The following is a 21,053-nucleotide window of genomic DNA, read 5'->3' as shown; positions in this document are numbered from 1 at the left end:
AGAGATCTTCTGTTGAATCTGACAATTAATCTGGATGGTTGTACAGTCGTCTCAAATAAAACTGTGAAGGACCTCGGCGTTACTCTGGACCCTGATCTCTCTTTTGAAGAACATATCAAGACTGTTTCAAGGACAGCTTTTTTCCATCTACGTAACATTGCAAAAATCAGGAACTTTCTGTCCAAAAATGACGCAGAAAAATTAATCCATGCTTTTGTTACTTCTAGGCTGGACTACTGCAATGCTCTACTTTCCGGCTACCTGGATAAAGCACTAAAAAATCTTCAGTTAGTGCTAAATACGGCTGCTAGAATCCTGACTAGAACCAAAAAATGTGATCATATTACTCCAGTGCTAGCCTCCCTACACTGGCTTCCTGTTAAGGCAAGGGCTGATTTCAAGGTTTTACTGCTAACCTACAAAGCATTACATGGGCTTGCTCCTACCTATCTTTCCGATTTGGTCCTGCCGTACATACCTACACGTATGCTACGGTCACAAGACGCAGGCCTCCTAATTGTCCCTAGAATTTCTAAGCAAACGGTTGGAGGTAGGGCTTTCTCCTAAAGAGCTCCATTTTTATGGAATGGTCTGCCTACCCATGTGAGAGACGCAGACTCAGTCTCAACCTTTAAGTCTTTACTGAAGACTTATCTCTTCAGTAGGTCCTATGATTAAGTATAGTCTGGCCCAGGAGTGTGAAGGTGAACGGAAAGGCTGGAGCAACGAACCGCGCTTGCTGTCTCTGCCTTGCCGGTTCCCCTCTTTCCACTGGGATTCTCTGCCTCTAACCCTATTACAGGGGCTGAGGACTGACTTACTGGTGTTCTTCCATGCCGTCCATGGGAGGGATGCTTCACTTGAGTGGGTTGAGTCACTGACGTGGTCTTCCTGTCTGGGTTGGCGCCCCCCCCCCCTTGGGTTGTGCCATGGCGGAGATCTTTGTGGGCTATACTCGGCCTTGTCTTCGGACGGTAAGTTGGTGGTTGTAGACATCCCTCTAGTGGTGTGGGGGCTGTGCTTTGGCAAAGTGGGTGGGGTTATATCCTGCCTGTTTGGCCCTGTCCGGGGGTATCATCGGATGGGGCCACAGTGTCTTCTGATCCCTCCTGTCTCAGCCTCCAGTATTTATGCTGCAGTAGTTTATGTGTCGGGGGCTAGGGTCAGTCTTTTACATCTGGAGTATTCTCTTGTCTTATCCGGTGTCCTGTGTGAATTTAAATATGCTCTCTCTAATTCTCTCTTTCTCTCTTTCTTTCTTTCTCTCGGAGGACCTGAGCCCTAGGACCATGCCTCGGGACTACCTGGCATGATGACTCCTTGCTGTCCCCAGTCCACCTGGCCATGCTGCTGCTCCAGTTTCAACTGTTCTGCCTGCGGCTACGGAACCCTGACCTGTTCACCGGACGTGCTTGTTGCACCCTCGACAACTACTATGATTATTATTATTTGACCATGCTGGTCATTTATGAACATTTTAACATCTTGACCACGTTCTATTATAATATCCACCCTGCACAGCCAGAAGAGGACTGGCCACCCCTCATAGCCTGGTTCCTCTCTAGGTTTCTATCTAGGTTTTTGGCCTTTCTAGGGATTTTTTCCTTGGGAGTTTTTCCTAGCCACCGTGCTTCTTTCACATGCATTGCTTGCTGTTTGTGGTTTTAGGCTGGGTTTCTGTACAGCACTTTGAGATTTCAGCTGATATACGAAGGGCTATATAAATAAATTTGATTTGATTTGATCAGCTTGTATGAGTGGAGGCCTGGAGATACTAAACGTGTTTATGTCAACTAACGGTCAATTACAATGAGACCGGCAGTCTTGTGTATGACAATAACCAGCTGACAAAATGTTATGACCACCACAGCCCTAGCTGCGTTGCTTAAAGTTATTGTGTCTGTGCAGTGAGTGGGAAGAATGAGGCTGCGGCACAAATGGTATACTATTCCTTATGTAGTGCACTAATTTTGACCAGAGGGCCCTACTCAAATTTAGTGCACTATATAGGGATTAGGGTGCCATTTGGGGCACATCCTGAGACAATAAGAGCAGTGGTAGCAGAGAATAGACCCGGGATCATAAACTAAATTCAGCCGTTGGCCAATTTTTTCTTGAGCGGACGGTCGGGGGCCGGAACATAATTACAAATAATTTGTAGACTACAATTTGACCGCAAGAATCCCAAACAGATATAATATTTGACTTAAACAGGATAATTCAAACCTTGTTTACATTTGTATACGATCGCGTGTCACTATTATGAGTGGGAATACTTGGGAGCAGATTTCCAAAATTAAAATCACTTGGAGCTGATTTCCTGGTGCAACAATGAAAATTACATAAATCCAACTTTTTGGCTCAGAAAATTTGGGGGCAAAAAACCCCCCGTCGGCCATCAGTTGGGAAACCCTGTACCAGAAGACAAAGATGTGTAGTTGAGAGATGGATAGATGTGTTGGGTTGTTCCACATAATAGGTGCCTTTTGGACATGCACATTTTTAAGAAATTAACTTTCAAATATATTTTCGTTCCACATTCAATTGCATGTAGAATATGTTTAGCCTATGGACAACACTTTCCCCATCACATGCATTAAAATCCTATGAATTAAGAGCATTTTATCTGCACACTGTCAACCCTGTCACAGGCAACTGCGTAACTACACTGAATAAAAAGATAAACCCAACATGTAAAGTGTTGAACTGCACTGTTGGTTAAGGGCTTGCAAGTAAGCATTTCACGGTAAAGTCTACACTTCTTGTATTCAGCGCATGTGGCAAATAAAGTTGGATTTCACAATAACAGCACTTATAGTTGACCGGGGAAACTCTAGCAGGGCAGAAATTTGACGAACTGACTTGTTGGAAAGGTGGCATCCTATGACAGTGCCACGTTGAAAGTCACTGAGCTCTTCAGTAAGGCCATTCTACTGCCAATGCTTGTCTATGGAGATTGCAAGGCTGTGTTTTATACACCTGTCAGTAACGGGTGTGGCTGAAATAGCCGAATCCACTAATTTGAAGGGGTGGCCACATACGTTGGTATATACAGTGTATCTGTGACCAACAGATGCATATCTGTATTCTCAGTCATGTACAATCCATAGATTAGGGCCTAATTAAGTTATATCAAATGAATGATTTCCATATGAACTGTAACTCAATAAAATCATTGAAATTGTTGCATGTTGCATTCATATTTTTTTCAGTATATTATTTAAAGGCATGTTTGCGATAAATCCAACATTTTCTTATTGATAAAGTATCCTTTGTACAAATAAACTGGTATATATTATCAAACTGATTAAGTTACTGTGGGGCCTTTAACAAGGTTGAGGTTTAAGGTGAAGATTGGCCAATACTCCTCATGCGGTGAAGAGCATGGGACCACATGGTGTTCATGAAATTAAGAATGATACATGTTTCACACATAATGAAAGTTTCATAAAATAAGGTTTTCCTAAAATTAATTGAGCGAAGAGGGTTGACGTGAAAATAGACCAAAAAGAGAGAAAACCCTTACTTAATCCTTTATTCATATAAAAAATCTGATTTATTAAATGATCCATGTGGTGTATATTAAAGTGCACTTCATTTAAAATAACAAGCTTTTAAAATTCAATATCAGTGGATAATTTCTACTTAAAATACCAAAGGGAAGCAAAAGGCACCCATTTCGTGGAATGGATAGATGGATAGATACATGGCTGGATCTGAATAGCTAAATGGATAAATAAGGTAAATGGATAAATAAGGTAAATGGATGAGTGACTGTGTGAGGAGGCAAATGGATAAATGAATGGATGGAAGGTAGCAGATGTTTGTTGTGATGGTGTCAGACTGACAGTGAAACTTCTGCAATCTTTCAGTCCTGCTATTCTGTGCATCCTGTTGTCTGACAAATACAGAACAGACCTTCAATAAAGACACTGCTGTAGGGTGGGAAAATACTTCCCAAAATTCCCAGGTTTTCCAGAAATTCTGGTTGGAAGATTCCTGGAATCAGTATGGAATAAACAGGAAATCTGGTATCATCCAACTAGGATTTCTGGAAAACCTGGGAATTTTGGGGAAATGTTGGAATATTTTTGATGGATTACTGTGTGACTGCTACATCACTATTCTCCATTTACAGCACAGTGACACACACACGCCACAACAGTCTTTCTGCATTGAAAGACACTGTCTATAAAAAAATAAACTCCCAATAAGAGAGCTCTAATATTCCTCTAAGGACTTGATCCCTGAGACTCAAGGTCTGACAAAATCAGTAGAACAATAGAAGATTGGCCCTTGTGACGACAGAGATTATGTCCAGTAGAACAGTAGAAGATTGGCCCTGGTGACGGCAGAGATTATGTCCAGTAGAACAATAGAAGATTGGACCTGGTGACGACAGAGATTATGTCCAGTAGAACAGTAGTAGAGTTGTTAACTCTCCAGAGTTCTATTCCTGGTGTCATTAGCATTTTATTAGCTCTGCAGGGGATTGTACTGTATTATACTGTAACTGTGTGTTTTTAATACATGAATATTCACATAGAGCTTAATTGAGATGCGTGTAGGGATGTTTTAGCTCCATGCTGTGAATATAAAAAGGCAATGTCATGTTTATGTGTATTAAGCCTAATGTTTACCCTAGTCAGTACCCAACACAATAACTATAATTACCTATGCAAAACAGTGGTCCTGCATAGTTATGTAGCAAATGTATACAGACAAGTGCAACCCTGCAATAATGAACTTGGGTTCTTGTGTTGCGTATATACGCATGGTATAAATTAGGCTTAAATTGTAATTTTCTGCTTAGTGAGGAGTGATGTTACTTGTCTACGCACACCACCTCACACCTACCTTTAGAGCAGAAGAGTCTCTACAGTCTGAGATCAAGACAAACCAGCTATACCTCTGAATGAGTCCATCATGATATACACACACCCAAACACACAGCTACCTACCCATCAAATTGTATACCGTCAGTTACACATGACCTGCACATAAAAATTATTCTCACTTTACAGAACACCTATACACTGCCACCGTGCATCAACAGTTTGTAATGAGTCTGTTCCACTAGTTTGTAATCTATCTCCTGCACTAGGATATCCATAGAAGAGATACACCGTCTCCAGCCTGTGATCTATGGTGACCGTGTCAGTGTTACTGTGAGACAGAGAATAGGCTGTTAATTACACACCACATCTGCTGTTTACACACTGGTGGCCTCAGAGATTTATACCCAGATCAAACTTACCCGTTTGGCCCTAAAATGACAGCAGCGCCACACTTGAACACCCTCCATTAAAGAGGGAAACGTGTTTGTGGTAATTAATGCTGCATTTGTTGGAAAGAACGAAGAAAATAGAGAACAAATCTGAGCATGACCTACATTTTACACCAAACAAAACAATACAGTAGGTTATTTGTTCACCTATTGGATGAAAGCACAGTCAGAGAGTAATAAAATAAAGAAAATATAAGTGTGTTTTGAAGTGTTATGTAAAAAAAGATCCAGTGTACTGTGGTTGAGCTAAAAGGTGAGTCTACCATTACCTGTTCCTGGCAGTGAGACTGAGCACTCCCCAGACTGGACTCCCTTCAGAGGAGAGAGGGGTGAGTAGCCTGTACCTGGGCCTGACCGGAGCTCCCACTCTGGGACTGAACTAAGAAGAGAGACTGGGTGTAGCCTAGCCTTCATCCTGTGTTTATTAGGTTAGCTCTAGTATTTACCTCTTAGGATAGTACTTAATGTTGATGTTCTACAATCTCAGTTCCTTTATAATACTTAAAGAATACCACAAGGTTCCATTTTTCTTTTTACCATTTAAATTAAGCTAAGGCTAATGTTAAGCCTTGTTTTAAAGCTAGTGTTTGCTTTAATACTCAAACACAAATCATCCTGCTAAGACAACACCATGAATTTCACAAAAAGTAGTTGGAGGCTGGAATACTGGAGAGATGGGGATGTTTACATATTGTTCACATAAAGGACACAATAATATGGGGACTATACTGCACTTCACCAAATGAATAGAATGCTTAAATAATTGTAGAAAAAGTAAAGGACCAACCTCTGCTTGCTTGCGCCACACGTCCAGGTTCTTGCGTTGAGCTTTGGAGAAATGGTCCCAAGCCTTTTGTTTGGAAGCAGCGTGGAATACAGACACAATCTGCTCAACTGTAGCAGGGGATGCAGGGGCCAGTTACCGTCCAGAGAGAGAGAGGGCGGGTGGGAAGGAGCAGAGGAGTGAGAAAGTGGAATCAGGTAGGAAGACACCTTACTGTATGTTTATGTGTTTTTACTGTTATTTTCTGTTCTATACAGTATAGTACAGCTCTGGGTCAGAGTCGCAAGTCACCCCGTCTCGAGGTGATCACAGAGAGCCCGTCCTAAAAACGCAACAGGAAGATCAGACAGCTAGCAGCATGCTCCTGCTCTAATCACACACACCCCTGCCCTGACCATGGCCTCACACACTTGCTTGCACACGCACACGCACACAATCTGCTCCTCTTTCTCTCCTCTCCTCCACAGTGATACAGACTCAGTAGAGATTGACTGTAGAACAAGGGAATTCTCTGAAGAGACAGAGATCTTAGTAAAGTCTCTACCACTAACTGAAACCTTCTTTTCATCTAAAGCCTCTCCTGTTTTTAATTACCACAACACCTCTCATCTTCTACGACTCTCAGACGCTCTGAATGCCATAATCAAAGGCTGCCTCTGTGTCTAAAGCCTGTTTCTGAGACTGGGGCTGTGTCTCAAATGGCAACCTATTCCCTACGCAGTGCCCATAGGCCTCTGGTCAAAAGTAGTGCACCGGAACAAGGTGCAATTTGGGATACAACTTGGCTCTCCTCATTACTGTCCTTATTGTGGGTTAGAAAGGAGGGCTGAGTGGTCATATCCCTGAGCCTGAGTAAGATGACAGCTTTGATTCAGGGCTGGTGTAAGAGAAGAAGCAGGAAGGGCTGCTGGAAGACACGTGTCTGTTCATCACACCCTCCTAACCACTCCTGTGATTGATAGCTGGGCCTGGTATTAACAACCAGCCTCAGATTAGTTACAAAAACACCCTCAGTGTGTGAACCTAGAGCAATAGGCGAAAATAGATGAAGCTAGAGATTGTGAGACTGTACTAATTGTCATGACACTTTTGGTTTCTCATAATTAATGTGTGTGGGTAGTGTATATGTGTATGGTTGAGTGTGTGCGTGTCAGAATGACCAATTTACTCACCTGTTGATATAATGCAGCATAGTCACAGATTGTCCAGACAGAGTACTCACACAAGACATAGTGACATAAATGTTCAACAACTCATAAAATACAATATTAAAGAACTGGTCAGCTTTCCACTCTGTGAAGTCCAATGTGGAAGCATGAACTCTCCCACAGATTTACCACAGCTTTACATCGGAACAGGTCATGTTAAGGGTTTCTCTTTTTGCCAAAGGGGTCTTAATGATCCCAGGGGGGAGTAAATAGGGCCACCAGAGTTGTGGCCTTGGCAGGGAGGGAGGTAGAGAGGGAAGAAAGGGAAGAAAGGGTGGAGTGAGTGGTACATGTCTAGATCAGTAGTGGCTTCTCAGAATCCTTAATTTGATGGAAGAGATTGATGGGGAAGGCAGGGGAGAGCAAAGTGTAGGTCGTGGCCTCGCCTTTTATGGGTGTGTGTGTCTGAGTCAGAGAGATAGCTGATGGATAAGTGAATGTTCTTTGTTGTTATTTGTAGCACTCCAGCTAGAGTTGTGCCAGCATTTCTAAATGAGGCCATTAACTATCTGTCAACCAGGTTTATCTTGTAGTTGAAATATGCAGTGGTATAAAGACCAACTGAAATCCACCAAACATGATGGACGCAGATCCAAATCTAGCTGTGAAATGATTATCATCTTCTATAAAGATCATCCTGAGTGAAATACAAAGCAGGACTCTGGTCAAAAGCAGTGCACTATATTGGGAATAGGGTGCCATTTTGGACACATCCCCTGTTTGAATAACCTGCTCCAGAGCAGGCTTTTTAAAGGAACCATTCCATTCAAGGTGACAACAACCAAATGCCAAATGGAGGAATGTGTGATATTAAATTATATTACATTTGGAAACAACATGTCTATGTATTCAAATGTGCAGCTGTGAGAAAGCCTGGTATATATGGAGGTGGCTTTGTTCACAGAACGACAGTGTATCCCTGCCTCCCAGGACACCAAAGTCTGTGTTGACATTTGTAAGGGTGAAACCGCTGACAAACTCCTGAATAGAAATAAGTGTTTGTATGGATTACTGTGATGGAGGAGGGTGGACTTTAAAAGAGAACAAGAGAGAGACCCACTGTGTTCTTTCAAATACATCACTGTATAAAGAAAACCAATTATGTGGTCCATCTCAATGTCCATACTAACACACTACTGTAGGTGGTGTATCACCAAAGATATCTGAACTCATGCATGCTCTTAGCATTGGCAGTTGTGAATCAGGTCAGCTATACATTTTCCCTTTTGGCCTTTTCAATCATCGATATGACTCATTTAATTGCTTCCATTTGTTTCCATGTACAGAGGTGTTACTTACTTTGACTATATGGCTATGGGTTCCTTCAGATCAGCTATCCACTGACTAACACAGGCTAACGTTAACTAGAGGAGTTTGTGTCAGACCTCTGGGGGAGATTACACTGGACTATTTCTACATGCAGCACTAGATACTGTACTTGCGGGGCCAAAAACAAACTTACCTTCTTTCTCATCAAATAAACATTGCTCCTAAGTACTAGTTTAACACACAAGAGGTATACAACAGCATGCTTTTTGTAAGAATTTAGAGTACATTGAGTGGCTAAAGAGTTGTTAAATCATAGGTGTTTCTTTGTTACGTGTTTTATTATCTCTGATGATTGTTATGTTTATAAGTCTGTCTGTCTGTGATGATTGTTATGTTTATATGTCTGTCTGTCTGTGTTTATTGTTATGTCTATGTGATTATCGTTATGTCTATCTGTGGCGATTGTGTTGGTGTCGATCATATTCAAAAGCAAGAGTCATTGAAGCGGAGGTTTCATGAATCCTACAATAGAAAGAGTACTTAGTACATAAGTTACTGTATGTGATATCAATATTTCACAGGCCCAATGACAGATCATCGCCATTCAATGATCACTCGAGTGAGTTCAAATAGTCCTTGTGTAAGGTAGCTCCGCCCATCACAGGTTTCTTGCAAACTCAGACATGAATATCTCTAATCCCCCCGGCAGGTATGGGAGTGTGTTATATCCTTGGTTCTTAGTGTCACGCCTGTCACAGCTGTGAGATACAGAGAGACTGCCACAGAGAAGGTTAAAGCAGGTTTATAAAACTGGGTCTGCTCCCTTTGGGATGTTGTCTTTTAAAGCACAGGAGTTACAGCTGAATGGCTGACAAACAAGAGTTACATCTGTAGACTACCAACATGCCCCAGGTTAATCCCGCCTCAAGTTAAATGAGTTCCCTAGTTGGCGCTCAGAATGATAATATGGATGGGATGATGATACCAGAGGTGTGGTCTCGAGTCACATGACTTGGACTCAAGTCAGACTCGAGTCACAAATATGATGACTTGGACTCGACTTTGACTTTAACACCAATGACTCGTGACTTGACTTGGACTTGAGCCTTATGACCCGATACCCTCCCCAAGCCCAAATATAAAAAATTATGCTGTTAAAAAAAGTGTGCAGCGCATCAACTCTTCATTTAATGAATTAAAGTTGGAATCGGACAGCGGCCAATCAAATTGTGCGTGGCAGTGCAGAGGAACGTCGGTGGGTGAATTCAGATTGAGCCCTTGGAAAGACGATACCCAAAATTATTATTTTCGGATATAAAGACAACGCTGTATCAACAAAAAATGGATTGCAACTTGCAAAACATGCGGGAAAAAAATTACAGACGGAGGCGCAACAATTTCCAACTTTGTTCGACATTTGAAGCTGCGCAAAGAACGGTAAGTCGTGGCTAATATAGCCGACAGCTATATATTTTATTACTTTACTAGTGTATCATGTAGGCTAGCGTAAAGTTAAATCAATGAGCCTCCACACAGTCAGTCAGTGCGGAAACGTGATCATTGCACCCAAGATTGAGCTATAACTGGCTAGGCAGTTGGTAGCCTAAATCCTGCCTGACGTTACTAAAACAAGATTGGACAATTGTGTACAAGCCCACATCGCCCGATTGCGTCCCATAGCGATCCTTGATAGTCGATCACATTTGCACATACTGTATAGACTTTTTCTATTGTATTATTGATTGTATGTTTGTTTATTCCATGTGTAACTCTGTGTTGTTGTATGTGTCAAACTGCTTTGCTTTATCTTGGCCAGGTCGCAGTTGTAAATGAGAACTTGTTCTCAACTAGCCTACCTGGTTAAATAAAGGTGAAAAAGGAGCATATTATGACTTGTTTAGGACTCGAAACTCAAAGTTAAAGACTTGAGACTTGACTCGGACTTGCCTTTCTTGACTTGGGACTTGAGTGCTAAGACTTGAGACTTACTTGTGACTTGTAAAACAATGACTTGGTCCCACCTCTGGGTGATACTATATGAATTTGCTCTTGCTGATCCAGGCACTGTTACTACCTGAATGTCTTTGGCTGACCCAGGCACTGGTACTACCTGAATGTCTCTGGCTGACCCAGGCACTGGTACTACCTGAATGTCTCTGGCTGACCCAGATACTGGTACTACCTGAATGTCTCTGGCTGACCCAGATACTGGTACTACCTGAATGTCTCTGGCTGACCCAGATACTGGTACTACCTGAATGTCTCTGGCTGACCCAGGTACTGGTACTATCTGAATGTATCTGGCTGACCCAGGTACTGGTAATATCTGAATGTCTCTGGCTGACCCAGATACTGGTACTATCTGAATGTATCTGGCTGACCCAGGTACTGGTAATATCTGAATGTTTCTGGCTGACCCAGGTAGTCTAATGGTTCTGACTGACCCAGGTACTGGTAATACCTGAATGTATCTGACTGACTCAGGAACTATCTGAATGTCTCTGGCTGACCTGGGTAGTCTAATGGTTCTGACTGACCCAGGGTCAGCTCTACAGGAGTCGACACCTAACAGAGGTGTTAGAGGTGTCAATCACTAGGAGATGGAGAGATGGAGAGAAAGAGAGAGTGAGGGAGAGGGAAGCTGGGAGAAAGACAATAAAGATGGAGAGAGATATTGGGAGATGGAGCTAGAGAGATGGCCACTCTGGGTTTAATGAGGATGTGCTAAGAAAGATAGCTAACACCATGGAATTTTTTTTGCCTTTACCTCCCTTATCTCACATCATTTGCTCACATTGTATATAGTCTTATTTTTTTCTACTGCATCATTGATTGTATGTTGTTTTACTCCATGTGTAACTCTGTGTATTTGTATGTTGTCGAACTGCTTTGCTTTATCTTGGCCAGGTCGCAATTGTAAATGAGAACTTGTTCTCAACTTGCCTACCTGGTTAAATAAAGGTGAAATAAATAAATAAATAAATAAAAACAGCTCCCTAAATAACCTGTTAGTGTTATTGCTGCCATCAGTGGCCTTTAGCAGCCAAACTGCTCCAAATCTACTCCTTCAAAGAGTATTCCCATAAAGGGGGTCTTCAGAAGTGCTCTGTTTGTGCCCAGCTGTATGTGTGTGTTTTCAGAAAATACAATTTCTGTTTAATGTCCCGAGTGTTTGTTCCATCATGTATGGAGCACTGACCTGTAATAATAGGACAAGTGAAGTTGTGACATGAAAATCACTTGAGTATGGGGAACTTTTACAGGGACAATGTGACGTTGCCTCAAGAGAACGCAAGGAGTGGTTTGATGTTGACCCTGACGTGAGACATGGTTCTCTTTCCCTCTGTATGTGGGTGTGTGATGTCAGTCTAGTGTGTACTCACATTGTGCCAGGATGCCAGATAGAGCGCTCTTGAACTTGTCCTTGGCCTCCTCCATCTCCTTCTCGTGGGTGGCCTTTTGACTCATCAGCTGGCGGATGTGGCTGTTGGACGACTGGATCATGGAATAGAAGTTGTTGGCGTTACGACGGTTCACCTCGCCGCGTTCCACCCAGGTCAGCAGCACGCGCACTGCCTCTGCAAACACTGCCTCATCTGAGGAGAGGATAGGGTTATTAAAGTCAAACTAAAGGTTATGGTCAGTAGCTAGATTTGTTAGAGGTACAAAAGAAATGTAATGTTAGGGTTAGTGGTAAGAATCCATTTGTGGTTTGAAACAGAATTCAGAATTAGAACATGAATTTCTGCATTAAATAACAAATAATTCAGTAGGATGGTTTGAAAGTTATTCTGTCCTATGTATCAAGGCCTGATAGTGAACTGAGAGGAGAGGCGCCACAGAGATAGCAGAGAAGCAAGAAGTCACAGTGTTTGCAGACCAAACCATTTCCGTGGAGACCTTGATGTGTCACAGTTCATTAGAGAAAAAAAGTGTATTAATTCATCCCAAAGCTGATAGCAGGAGAGGAGAGGAACGGGGGGGAGAATAGTGAAGGAGGGGAGACGGGATAGGAGAGAGGGTAGGAGAAAGAATAGTGATATCTTTAATGAAATCCCTCAAATTCATTCTAAATGGCACCACAGCTTCTGGCTTTTCTCCAGTACTGCTCTGAATGTTAACTAGAGGGCAGTGAATGAATGGAATAAATATCATGTTTCAAATGCCTTTGTATGAACAACAGTGGTTGTTTTGCATTATTCATTTTTGGGTCGTAGACTGATAAGGTGATGTCAAGAGACAAGAGTGTTATTGATTTTCATTGTTAATGACACTCAGTGGTGTAATGGAGGGTATACGCAGGAATACACCGTATACTCACTTTATTTTCAGTGGGAATTGCATATACTCACATTTTAATCCCCACGATGTGTATCAAAGTAGCGTACTGGAGGTATATGCCGTATCATTTAATAAGGCTGATGGAACAGAACATAATATTTAGCTTAAAATGTTGATAAACTATTATTTCTTCACATTTTAAGCGCTGCAATGTGCACACAGCGGTAGGCCTACGCTCAAACGTTCCAAAATGCAATTTGCGGGAAAACACAGCTCTAAAATGAGGTTTCATCGACAGTGATGCAATAACTATCATGGGTTGTTAATATGACTAGGATAATGCGTTTGGCTGCTAGACAAGGAAAGTTTGAATACCAATAGAACAGGAAAGAGCAAATGAGAAAGTATTTATAAAATAATTTCCTCCACGTTTCTATGGTGGGATTTTGGCTACAGGCTACTTTGAAGCAAGGTCAGACATTCCTCATAATATGAAGTAAAACGTCCAGGTTTCAAACAATTAAGGAATAAGAAAAATATAGTGACGCTAATGAGGCCTAACCGTCTTCTGGTAAATGGAAAGGCTTTCCCAAAAATGAAATGTTAACTAGCTAAAAATTAACCTATACCTACCTGGCAGAATGATATCATGATTATTTGCATCAATCCAGTGGGCATTTGTTTTGCAAACTCTACAGAAACACTGCTAACCAAACAACAGTGTTAGGTGCCTGCTCAGATGAATTGAAAATTATAATTTTCCCAGGCCTCAAGTGGTCTCCTGATGTGGTTTAAGCATTCTTGTGGACTTAGAACATCCAATTGTTGTTTTTCTATGAATAAAGTGTGACTTGAGAGCGAAAACCAATTTCATTTGTTGAAAATCTGAAACCTGTGAATTTCGTACTCAGTTGACAGCCTAGTAGAAACTACTATTAGCCTACTTGCACAGTGCAGCTTGGGTTGGCCTGACTGTGAAAGACCAATATGGGATTTATCATTTCATGTCATCTAGAGTGTACAGATGTAAGATCTTAATTTGATCACTCTTTTGTTTCTGCGTATAGCCATTTCTCCAGGCACCATTAATGACACTGGTGCTCATTACATTGCATTTGGTTAGTGCTTATTAGCTTCCTAATAAAGGATCCTCTAACTCAACACAAGGAGGGGAAGAGAGGGTATGAGAGAAAATACAAATCACTCACTCACTCTCTAACACACATACTAACACAGATTGAGCAGCTGGAAGCCTTTTTAATTGATTTAAGATGAAGCCCACAGAAGCCTCCCCCGCACACATGGACCCCCCCCCCACACACACACACATACACACACACTTCTGTGAATGATTTACTTAAATAATCCATCACTGCTTTCGATATTGAATCAAGGTGTCAGAAATGAATCTGTCATAACTAGAACTCGCTGAGGTCTATATTATAGAATGACTTAGATTTCCAGGCCCTCGACAGTCACTAGTCCTTCCTGGTAACTACAGTTCCATTATTAATACACATTCTCAGTAGGTATCAATACTAGTCAATCACTGACAATGACCAGGGTCCATAGATTATTCATATTTGGACTGAATGAGTATTTAACTGTGAGGCTGTGGCATCTGATGAACATAATTATCACCTTCAATGTCATACAATGCATCTAGGGAGCTAAGAGGCGTATCAAAATAACACCCTTTGACGAGGTCCCTAAGAGTCAATGTACAAATACAGTAAGAGCTGCGGGATGTGTTGAAGAGATGTGTAGATACTAAAACATCCGGCTGCTGCCTGGCTGCCACAAATGTTCACATCTAGCAGCTTCGCAGCTCAACTGAAAGTATAGAAGCCACATTCATAATTTCCGCAGTTAAAATGTTACTGCTCTCTCTGTGAAACAGTTAATGGAGAACATGTCAAGGTGTTTGGGCTAAGACAGCAGCGAGGCGAACTGTCTTTGCTAACCTCATCACTAATTCACAAAACATGATGTTGACCTACTTTCCACTGGAATCCTCACATTCAGACATCTTTAAGTATTACAAGTTATGGGAGGGGATATTTGTGTACTACAGCAGATTACAGTAGTGGGGAAGTCTATGCTTTCCTTTCGCCATCTTTAAGTCTATAAATACATACGCACAAACGCATGCATGCACACATCAATCAAACACATTAAAGGGATACTCTTCGATAAGTCGTGGAGCCCCACCTTTAATCTTGTCCCCCAGCTGACTACACTCGTGGTCTGAGTAATGAACAATGAGTGGAGGAGAGGGGGGTCTGAAACGGTCCTCCTCCATCCTCCTGCGGTGCCTCTCCTCTCTGGCATACATGCGCTGACGACACTCCCACTCATACAGGTCATCTCTGGCTTGGGCAAAGTCCACATGGAGCCGCCCTGTGTCCTTCTTGTCTGTACTGGAGCCCAGACGCATACGGTAGCCTGGGGAGGAGGGTGGAGCGAGAGCAAAGGGGGAGGGAGGAGGGGAGTGAGTTAGAACCAGGTGGTAACATCACAGTGACATTTCACTCTGTTAAACTAACAGGTGCAGGGCAGTAACATGCGGGAAATACGCACACCACTTTCTGTCAGACACCTGCATCTCGATCTTGATGCCTGACATCCTCTATTTGGGTTAAAACGATCTGTCCATCCACCTGTCTATCCATCCCTCTGAGGCTCTCTCCCTATTTTTTATCTGTTTGATCCTCTGTCACAGCTGCATCCCAGCTAAAGTAGCTTTTCTGGGTTGGAGTAGGAAACGACTCTGCTCTCTCTATACTAATTTATAGAGGAGACTTAAAGAGACTAATTGCTCCTCTCGTGACATGGTAGAAATTGCTAATTGCTCCTCTTTCCTTTTCCCTCCTTTCTCTCATTCTTCTTTCCTCTCTCTCTCTGCCACTCCTATCTGTTTCTCTTTCTCTCTTCCTGGTGTCTCTCCCACTCTATCTTTCTGTTGCTCTCACTCTCTGTTTCTATCTCTCCAGTCTCTGCCAAAAGGGAGAAATTAACGTGGGCTTCCAGTTTACTTTTGCCTCCTCTGCGTTTTGTGGGGCTGTGATATATGTCCTCCAGTTTGCATACAGAGAGAGATTTAAGATGTGGCTGGAGTCTAGTAGCTTTAGAAAAGAGAGAGATTTAAGATGCGGCTGGAGTCTAGTAGCTTTAGAAAAGAGAGAGATTTAAGATGCGGCTGGAGTCTAATAGCTTTAGAAAAGAGAGAGATGTAAGATGTGGCTGGAGTCTAGTAGCTTTAGAAAAGAGAGAGATTTAAGATGTGGCTGGAGTCTAGTAGCTTTAGAAAAGAGAGAGATTTAAGATGTGGCTGGAGTCTAGTAGCTTTAGAAAAGAAGGAGATTTAAGATGTGGCTGGAGTCTAGTAGCTGGAAAAAGGAGATTAGATAACAAAACACCCTCTGCTGTCACATGACTAATGGGACTGGTACTGGTGATTCATTTCCTCCATTCAGAACTCTATTTATTTAACTACACCTCTGCCATTGTCACCTCAATAGTAAGGGTATCGAAGACATGTATTCCACTACACCTCTAGTTGTCTTCTCATTGACCTGCATAGTGATGGTCTCTGACTGGAAACAGGTTGCATTTATTCCATGATGTTTAATAGGAAACATAGGAAGCGTACCAGACAAGAAGAGGGCTCTGTCTACAGTGAACTCTTCAGTGAATCGGATGTGACAGAAGTTCTTCTTGCTCTTGCGGATGGCGATGATGTCACCACACTGGCCAAACACCTCCACGATGAGTGCTTCGGTGGCATTCTCTGGCAGACCGCCCACAAACACCGTTTTACAACCTGGAGGGCGCTCCCTCATGGCCGGAGAGGGAAGGTCTGTAGATGAGAAGAGAGAGAGTCGTCAAAACAGAGAACTATCTGTAAACTTGGAAACAAAGAATGATAATAAAGTATTCATTTGACCTGAGTTTTTTAAATATTTTTTTTATTTCACCTTTATTTAACCAGGTAGGCAAGTTGAGAACAAGTTCTCATTTACAACTGTGACCTGGCCAAGATAAAGCAAAGCAGTGCGACAAAAACAACACAGAGTTACACATGGAATAAACAAACGTACAGTCAATAACACAATAGAAAAATCTGTATACATTGTGTGCAAATGAAGAAAGGAGGTACGGCAATAAATAGGCCAATAGTGGCAAAGTAATTACAATTTAGCAATTTACACTGGAGTGATATATGTGCAGATGAGGATGTGCAAGTAGAAATACTGGTGTGCAAAAGAGCAGAAAAACAAATATGGGGATGTGGTAGGTAGTTGGTTGGATGGGCACCCCCCAACGAACCATCAAACAGGCAAAGCATCAATACAGCATCAATAAGATCAAATGCTACTACACCGGCTCTGACGCTTGTCAAATGTGGCAGGGCTTGCAAATTATCACAGATTACAAAGGGAAACCAAGTCACACACTGCCAGACGAGCTAAATGCCTTCAATGCTCACTTCGAGGCAAGCAACACAACCATGCGTGAGAGCACCAGCTGTTCCGGACGACTGTGTGATCACGCTCGTCATAGCAGATGTGAGTAAGACCTTTAAACAAGTTAACATTCACAAGGCTGCAGGGACAGACGTATTACCAGCAGGCATACTCAGGGCATGCACTGACCAGCTGGCAAGTGTCTTCACTGACATTTTCAACCTCTCCCTGACCCAGTCTGTAATACCTACATGTTTCAAGCAGACCACCAAGGTAACCTGTCTAAATGATTATCGCCACGTAGCACTCACATCTGTAGCCATGAAATGCTTTGAAAGGCTGGTCATTACTCACATCAACACCATCCTCCCAGACACCCTGGACCACCCCAACAGATCCACAGATGATGCAATCTCTATTGCACTCCACACTGCCCTTTCCCACATGGACAAAAGGAACACCTACGTGAGAATGCTATTCATCGACTACAGCTCAGAGTTCAACGCCATGGTGCCCCCGAAGCTCATCATTAAGCTAAGGTCCCTGGGACTTAACCTCTCCCTCTGCAACTGGATCCTGGACTTCCTGACGGACCGCCCCCAGGTGGTGAGAATAGGCAACAACACATCTGCCACACTGACCCTCAACATGGGGGCCCCTCAGGGGTGCATGCTTAGTCCCCTCCTGTACTCCCTGTTCACCCACGACTGTGTGGCCGCACACGACTCCAACACCTACCACACGGTGGTGGTAGGCATGATCACCGGCAGCAATGAAACAGCCTTTACGGAGGTGTGGCACCAGGACAACAACCTCTTACTCAACATCAGTAAGACAAAGGAGCTGATTGTGGACTACAGGAAATGGAGGGCCGAGCACACCCCCATTTACATCGATGGGGCTATAGTGGAGCGGGTCGAGAGCTTCAAGATCCTCGATGTCCACATCATTATCATGGTCCAAACACACCAACACAGTTGTGATGAGGGCATAACAATGCCTCTGAAAATATGTGGCATGGGCCCTCAGATCCTCAAAAAGTTATACAGCTGCACCACCGAGAGCATCTTGACAGGCTGCATCCTTGCTTGGTATGGTAACTGCTTGGCATCCGACCGCAAGGCTCAACAGAGGGTAGTGCGTACTGCCCAGTACATCACTGGGGCCGAGCTTCCACCCATTCTGGACCTCTATACCAGGCGATGTCAGAGGAAGGCCCAAAAATGTGTCAAAGACTCCAGCCACAGACTGTTCTCTCTGCTACCGCAGGGCGATACCAACACACCAAGTTTGGAACCAACAGGACCCTGAAAAGCTTCTACACCAAAGTCATAAGACTTCAAAACAAGACTACTAAATAGCAAATCAAATTGCTACCTGTATTGATCCTTTTTGGGATTCTACCCACACATACTTACATACCAAAACACACACTAAATTCGCCAACACACACTAAATACGCCAACACACAAATGCATACTGACGTCACACACACACTGCTGCTAGTCACTATACCCCTACCTATACAGTTGAAGGCAGAAGTTTACATACATGTACACCTTAGACAAATACATTTTAAACTCAGTTTTTCACAATTCCTGACATTTAATCAGAGTAAAAATGTCTTAGGTCAGTTAGGATCACCACTTAATTTTAAGAATGTCAAATGTCAGAATAATAGTAGAGAGAATGATTTATTTCAGCTTTTATTTTGTTCATCACATTCCCAGTGGGTCAGAAGTTTACAGACACTCAATTAGTATTTGGTATCATTGCCTTTAAATTGTTTATCTTGTGGAAGGCTACCCGAAATGTTTGACCCAAGCTTCTTACAATAAGTTGGGTGAATTTTGGCCCATTCCTCCTGACAGAGCTGGTGTAACTGAGTCAGGTTTGTAGGCCTCCTTGCTCGCATACGCTTTTTCAATTCTGCCCACAAATATTCTATAGGATTGAGGTCAGGGCTTTGTGATGGCCACTCCAATACCTTGACTTTGCTGTCCTTAAGCCATTTTGCCACAACTTTGGAAGTTTGCTTGGGGTCATTGTCCATTTGGAAGACCCATTTGCGACCAAGCTTTAACTTCCTGACTGATGTCTTGAGATGTTGCTTCAATATATCCACATCATTTTCCTACCGCATGATGCCATCTATTTTGTGAAGTGCAGCAGTCCCTCCTGCAGCAAAGCACCCCACAACATGATGCTGCCACCTCCGTGCTTCACGGTTGGGATGGTGTTCTTTGGCTTGCAATCCTCCCCCCTTTTCCTCCAAACGTAACGATGGTCATTATGGCCAAACAGTTCTATTTTTGTTTCATCAGACCAGAGGACATTTCTCCAAAAAGTATGATCTTCGTCCCCATGTGCAGTTGCAAATCGTCATCTTTCATTTTTATGGTGGATTTGGAGCAGTGGCTTCTTCCTTGCTGAGCGGCCTTTCAGGTTATGTCGATATAGGACTCATTTTACTGTGGATATAGATGATTTTGGACCTGTTTCCTCCAGCATCTTCACAAGGTCCTTTGCTGTTGTTCTGGGATTGATTTGCACTTTTCGCACCATTGTCATACTGGAGGGTCATGTAAGGATGAGCCTGCAGAAAGGGTACCACATGAGGGAGGAGGATGTCTTCCCAATAACGCACAGCATTGAGATTGCCTGCAATGACAACAAGCTCAGTCCGATGATGCTGTGACACACCGCCCCAGACCATGACAGACCCTCCACATCCAAATCGATCCCGCTCCAGAGTACAGGCCTCAGTGTAACGCTCATTCCTTCGACGATAATCACAAATCCGACCATCACCCCTGGTGAGACAAAACCACGACTTGTCAGTGAAGAGCACTTTTTGCCAGTCCTGTCTGGTCCAGCGACGGTGGGTTTGTGCCCATAGGCGATGTTGTTGCCGGTGATGTCTGGTGAGGACCTGCCTTACAACAGGACTACAAGCCCTCAGTCCAGCCTCTCTCAGCCTATTGTGGACAGTCTGAGCACTGATGGAAGGATTGTGTGTTCTTGGTGTAACTCGGGCAGTTGTTGTTGCCATCCTGTACCTGTCCCGAAGGTGTGATGTTCGGATGTACTGATCCTGTGCAGGTGTTGTTACACGTGGTCTGCCACTATGAGGACGATCAGCTGTCCGTCCTGTCTCCCTGTAGCGCTGTCTTAGGCGTCTTACAGTATGGACATTGCAATTTATTGCCCTGGCCACATCTGTAGTCCTCATGCCTCCTTGCAGCATGCCTAAGGCACGTTCACGCAGATGAGCAGGGACCCTGGGCATCTTTCTATAGGTGTTTTTTAGAGTCAGTAGAAAGGCCTCTTTAGTGTCCTACGTTTTCATAACTGTGACCTTAATTGCCTGCCATCTGTAAGCTGTTAGTGTCTTAACGACCGATCCACAGGTGCATGTTCATTAATTATTTATGGTTCATTGAACAAGCATGGGAAACAGTGTTTAAACCCTTTACAATGAAGATCTGTGAAGTTTTTGGGATTTTTACGAATGATCTTTGAAAAAGGGACATTTCTTTTATTGCTGAGTTTAGTAAGCATATTATGTCTTAATTAAAGGGGAAGTTCAGTAATTTACAACTTAATGTCAGATGGTTTCTCACCCCGAAAGTAGTCTATGGGCCAGGAGAAACTGGAATCCATGGTTCGGTTTTCTTTAAACAGCCACTACAAACTTCAGCAAATTTTAGCCGCCACTGGCTAAAAACCCATAGGAGTGATAGAGGCAACTGTGCAAT

General features: G+C 42.9%; 1 protein-coding gene across 3 annotated transcripts in view; it reads right to left on the bottom strand.

Moving 5' to 3' along the window:
- The window catches only part of LOC115205046 (ecto-NOX disulfide-thiol exchanger 2), a 250,544-nt gene that overhangs the window by 41,653 nt on the left and 187,838 nt on the right, over positions 1 to 21,053 (bottom strand). For all 3 annotated transcript variants that reach the window (XM_029770607.1, XM_029770608.1, XM_029770609.1), the window contains 4 exons: positions 16,482 to 16,688; positions 15,041 to 15,274; positions 11,932 to 12,144; positions 6,075 to 6,181 (listed from right to left, as the gene is read on the bottom strand). In XM_029770607.1, coding sequence (XP_029626467.1) covers positions 6,075 to 6,181; positions 11,932 to 12,144; positions 15,041 to 15,274; positions 16,482 to 16,688 — 761 coding nt within the window. The remainder of the gene's footprint in view (positions 1 to 6,074; positions 6,182 to 11,931; positions 12,145 to 15,040; positions 15,275 to 16,481; positions 16,689 to 21,053) is intronic.

The sequence above is a fragment of the Salmo trutta genome, chromosome 13 (assembly GCF_901001165.1).
Source record: "Salmo trutta chromosome 13, fSalTru1.1, whole genome shotgun sequence".
NCBI classification, from domain to species: Eukaryota; Metazoa; Chordata; class Actinopteri; order Salmoniformes; family Salmonidae; genus Salmo; species Salmo trutta.
The sequence above is the reverse complement of the archived record's forward strand: the minus strand, read 5'-3'. Positions and strand labels throughout refer to the sequence as shown.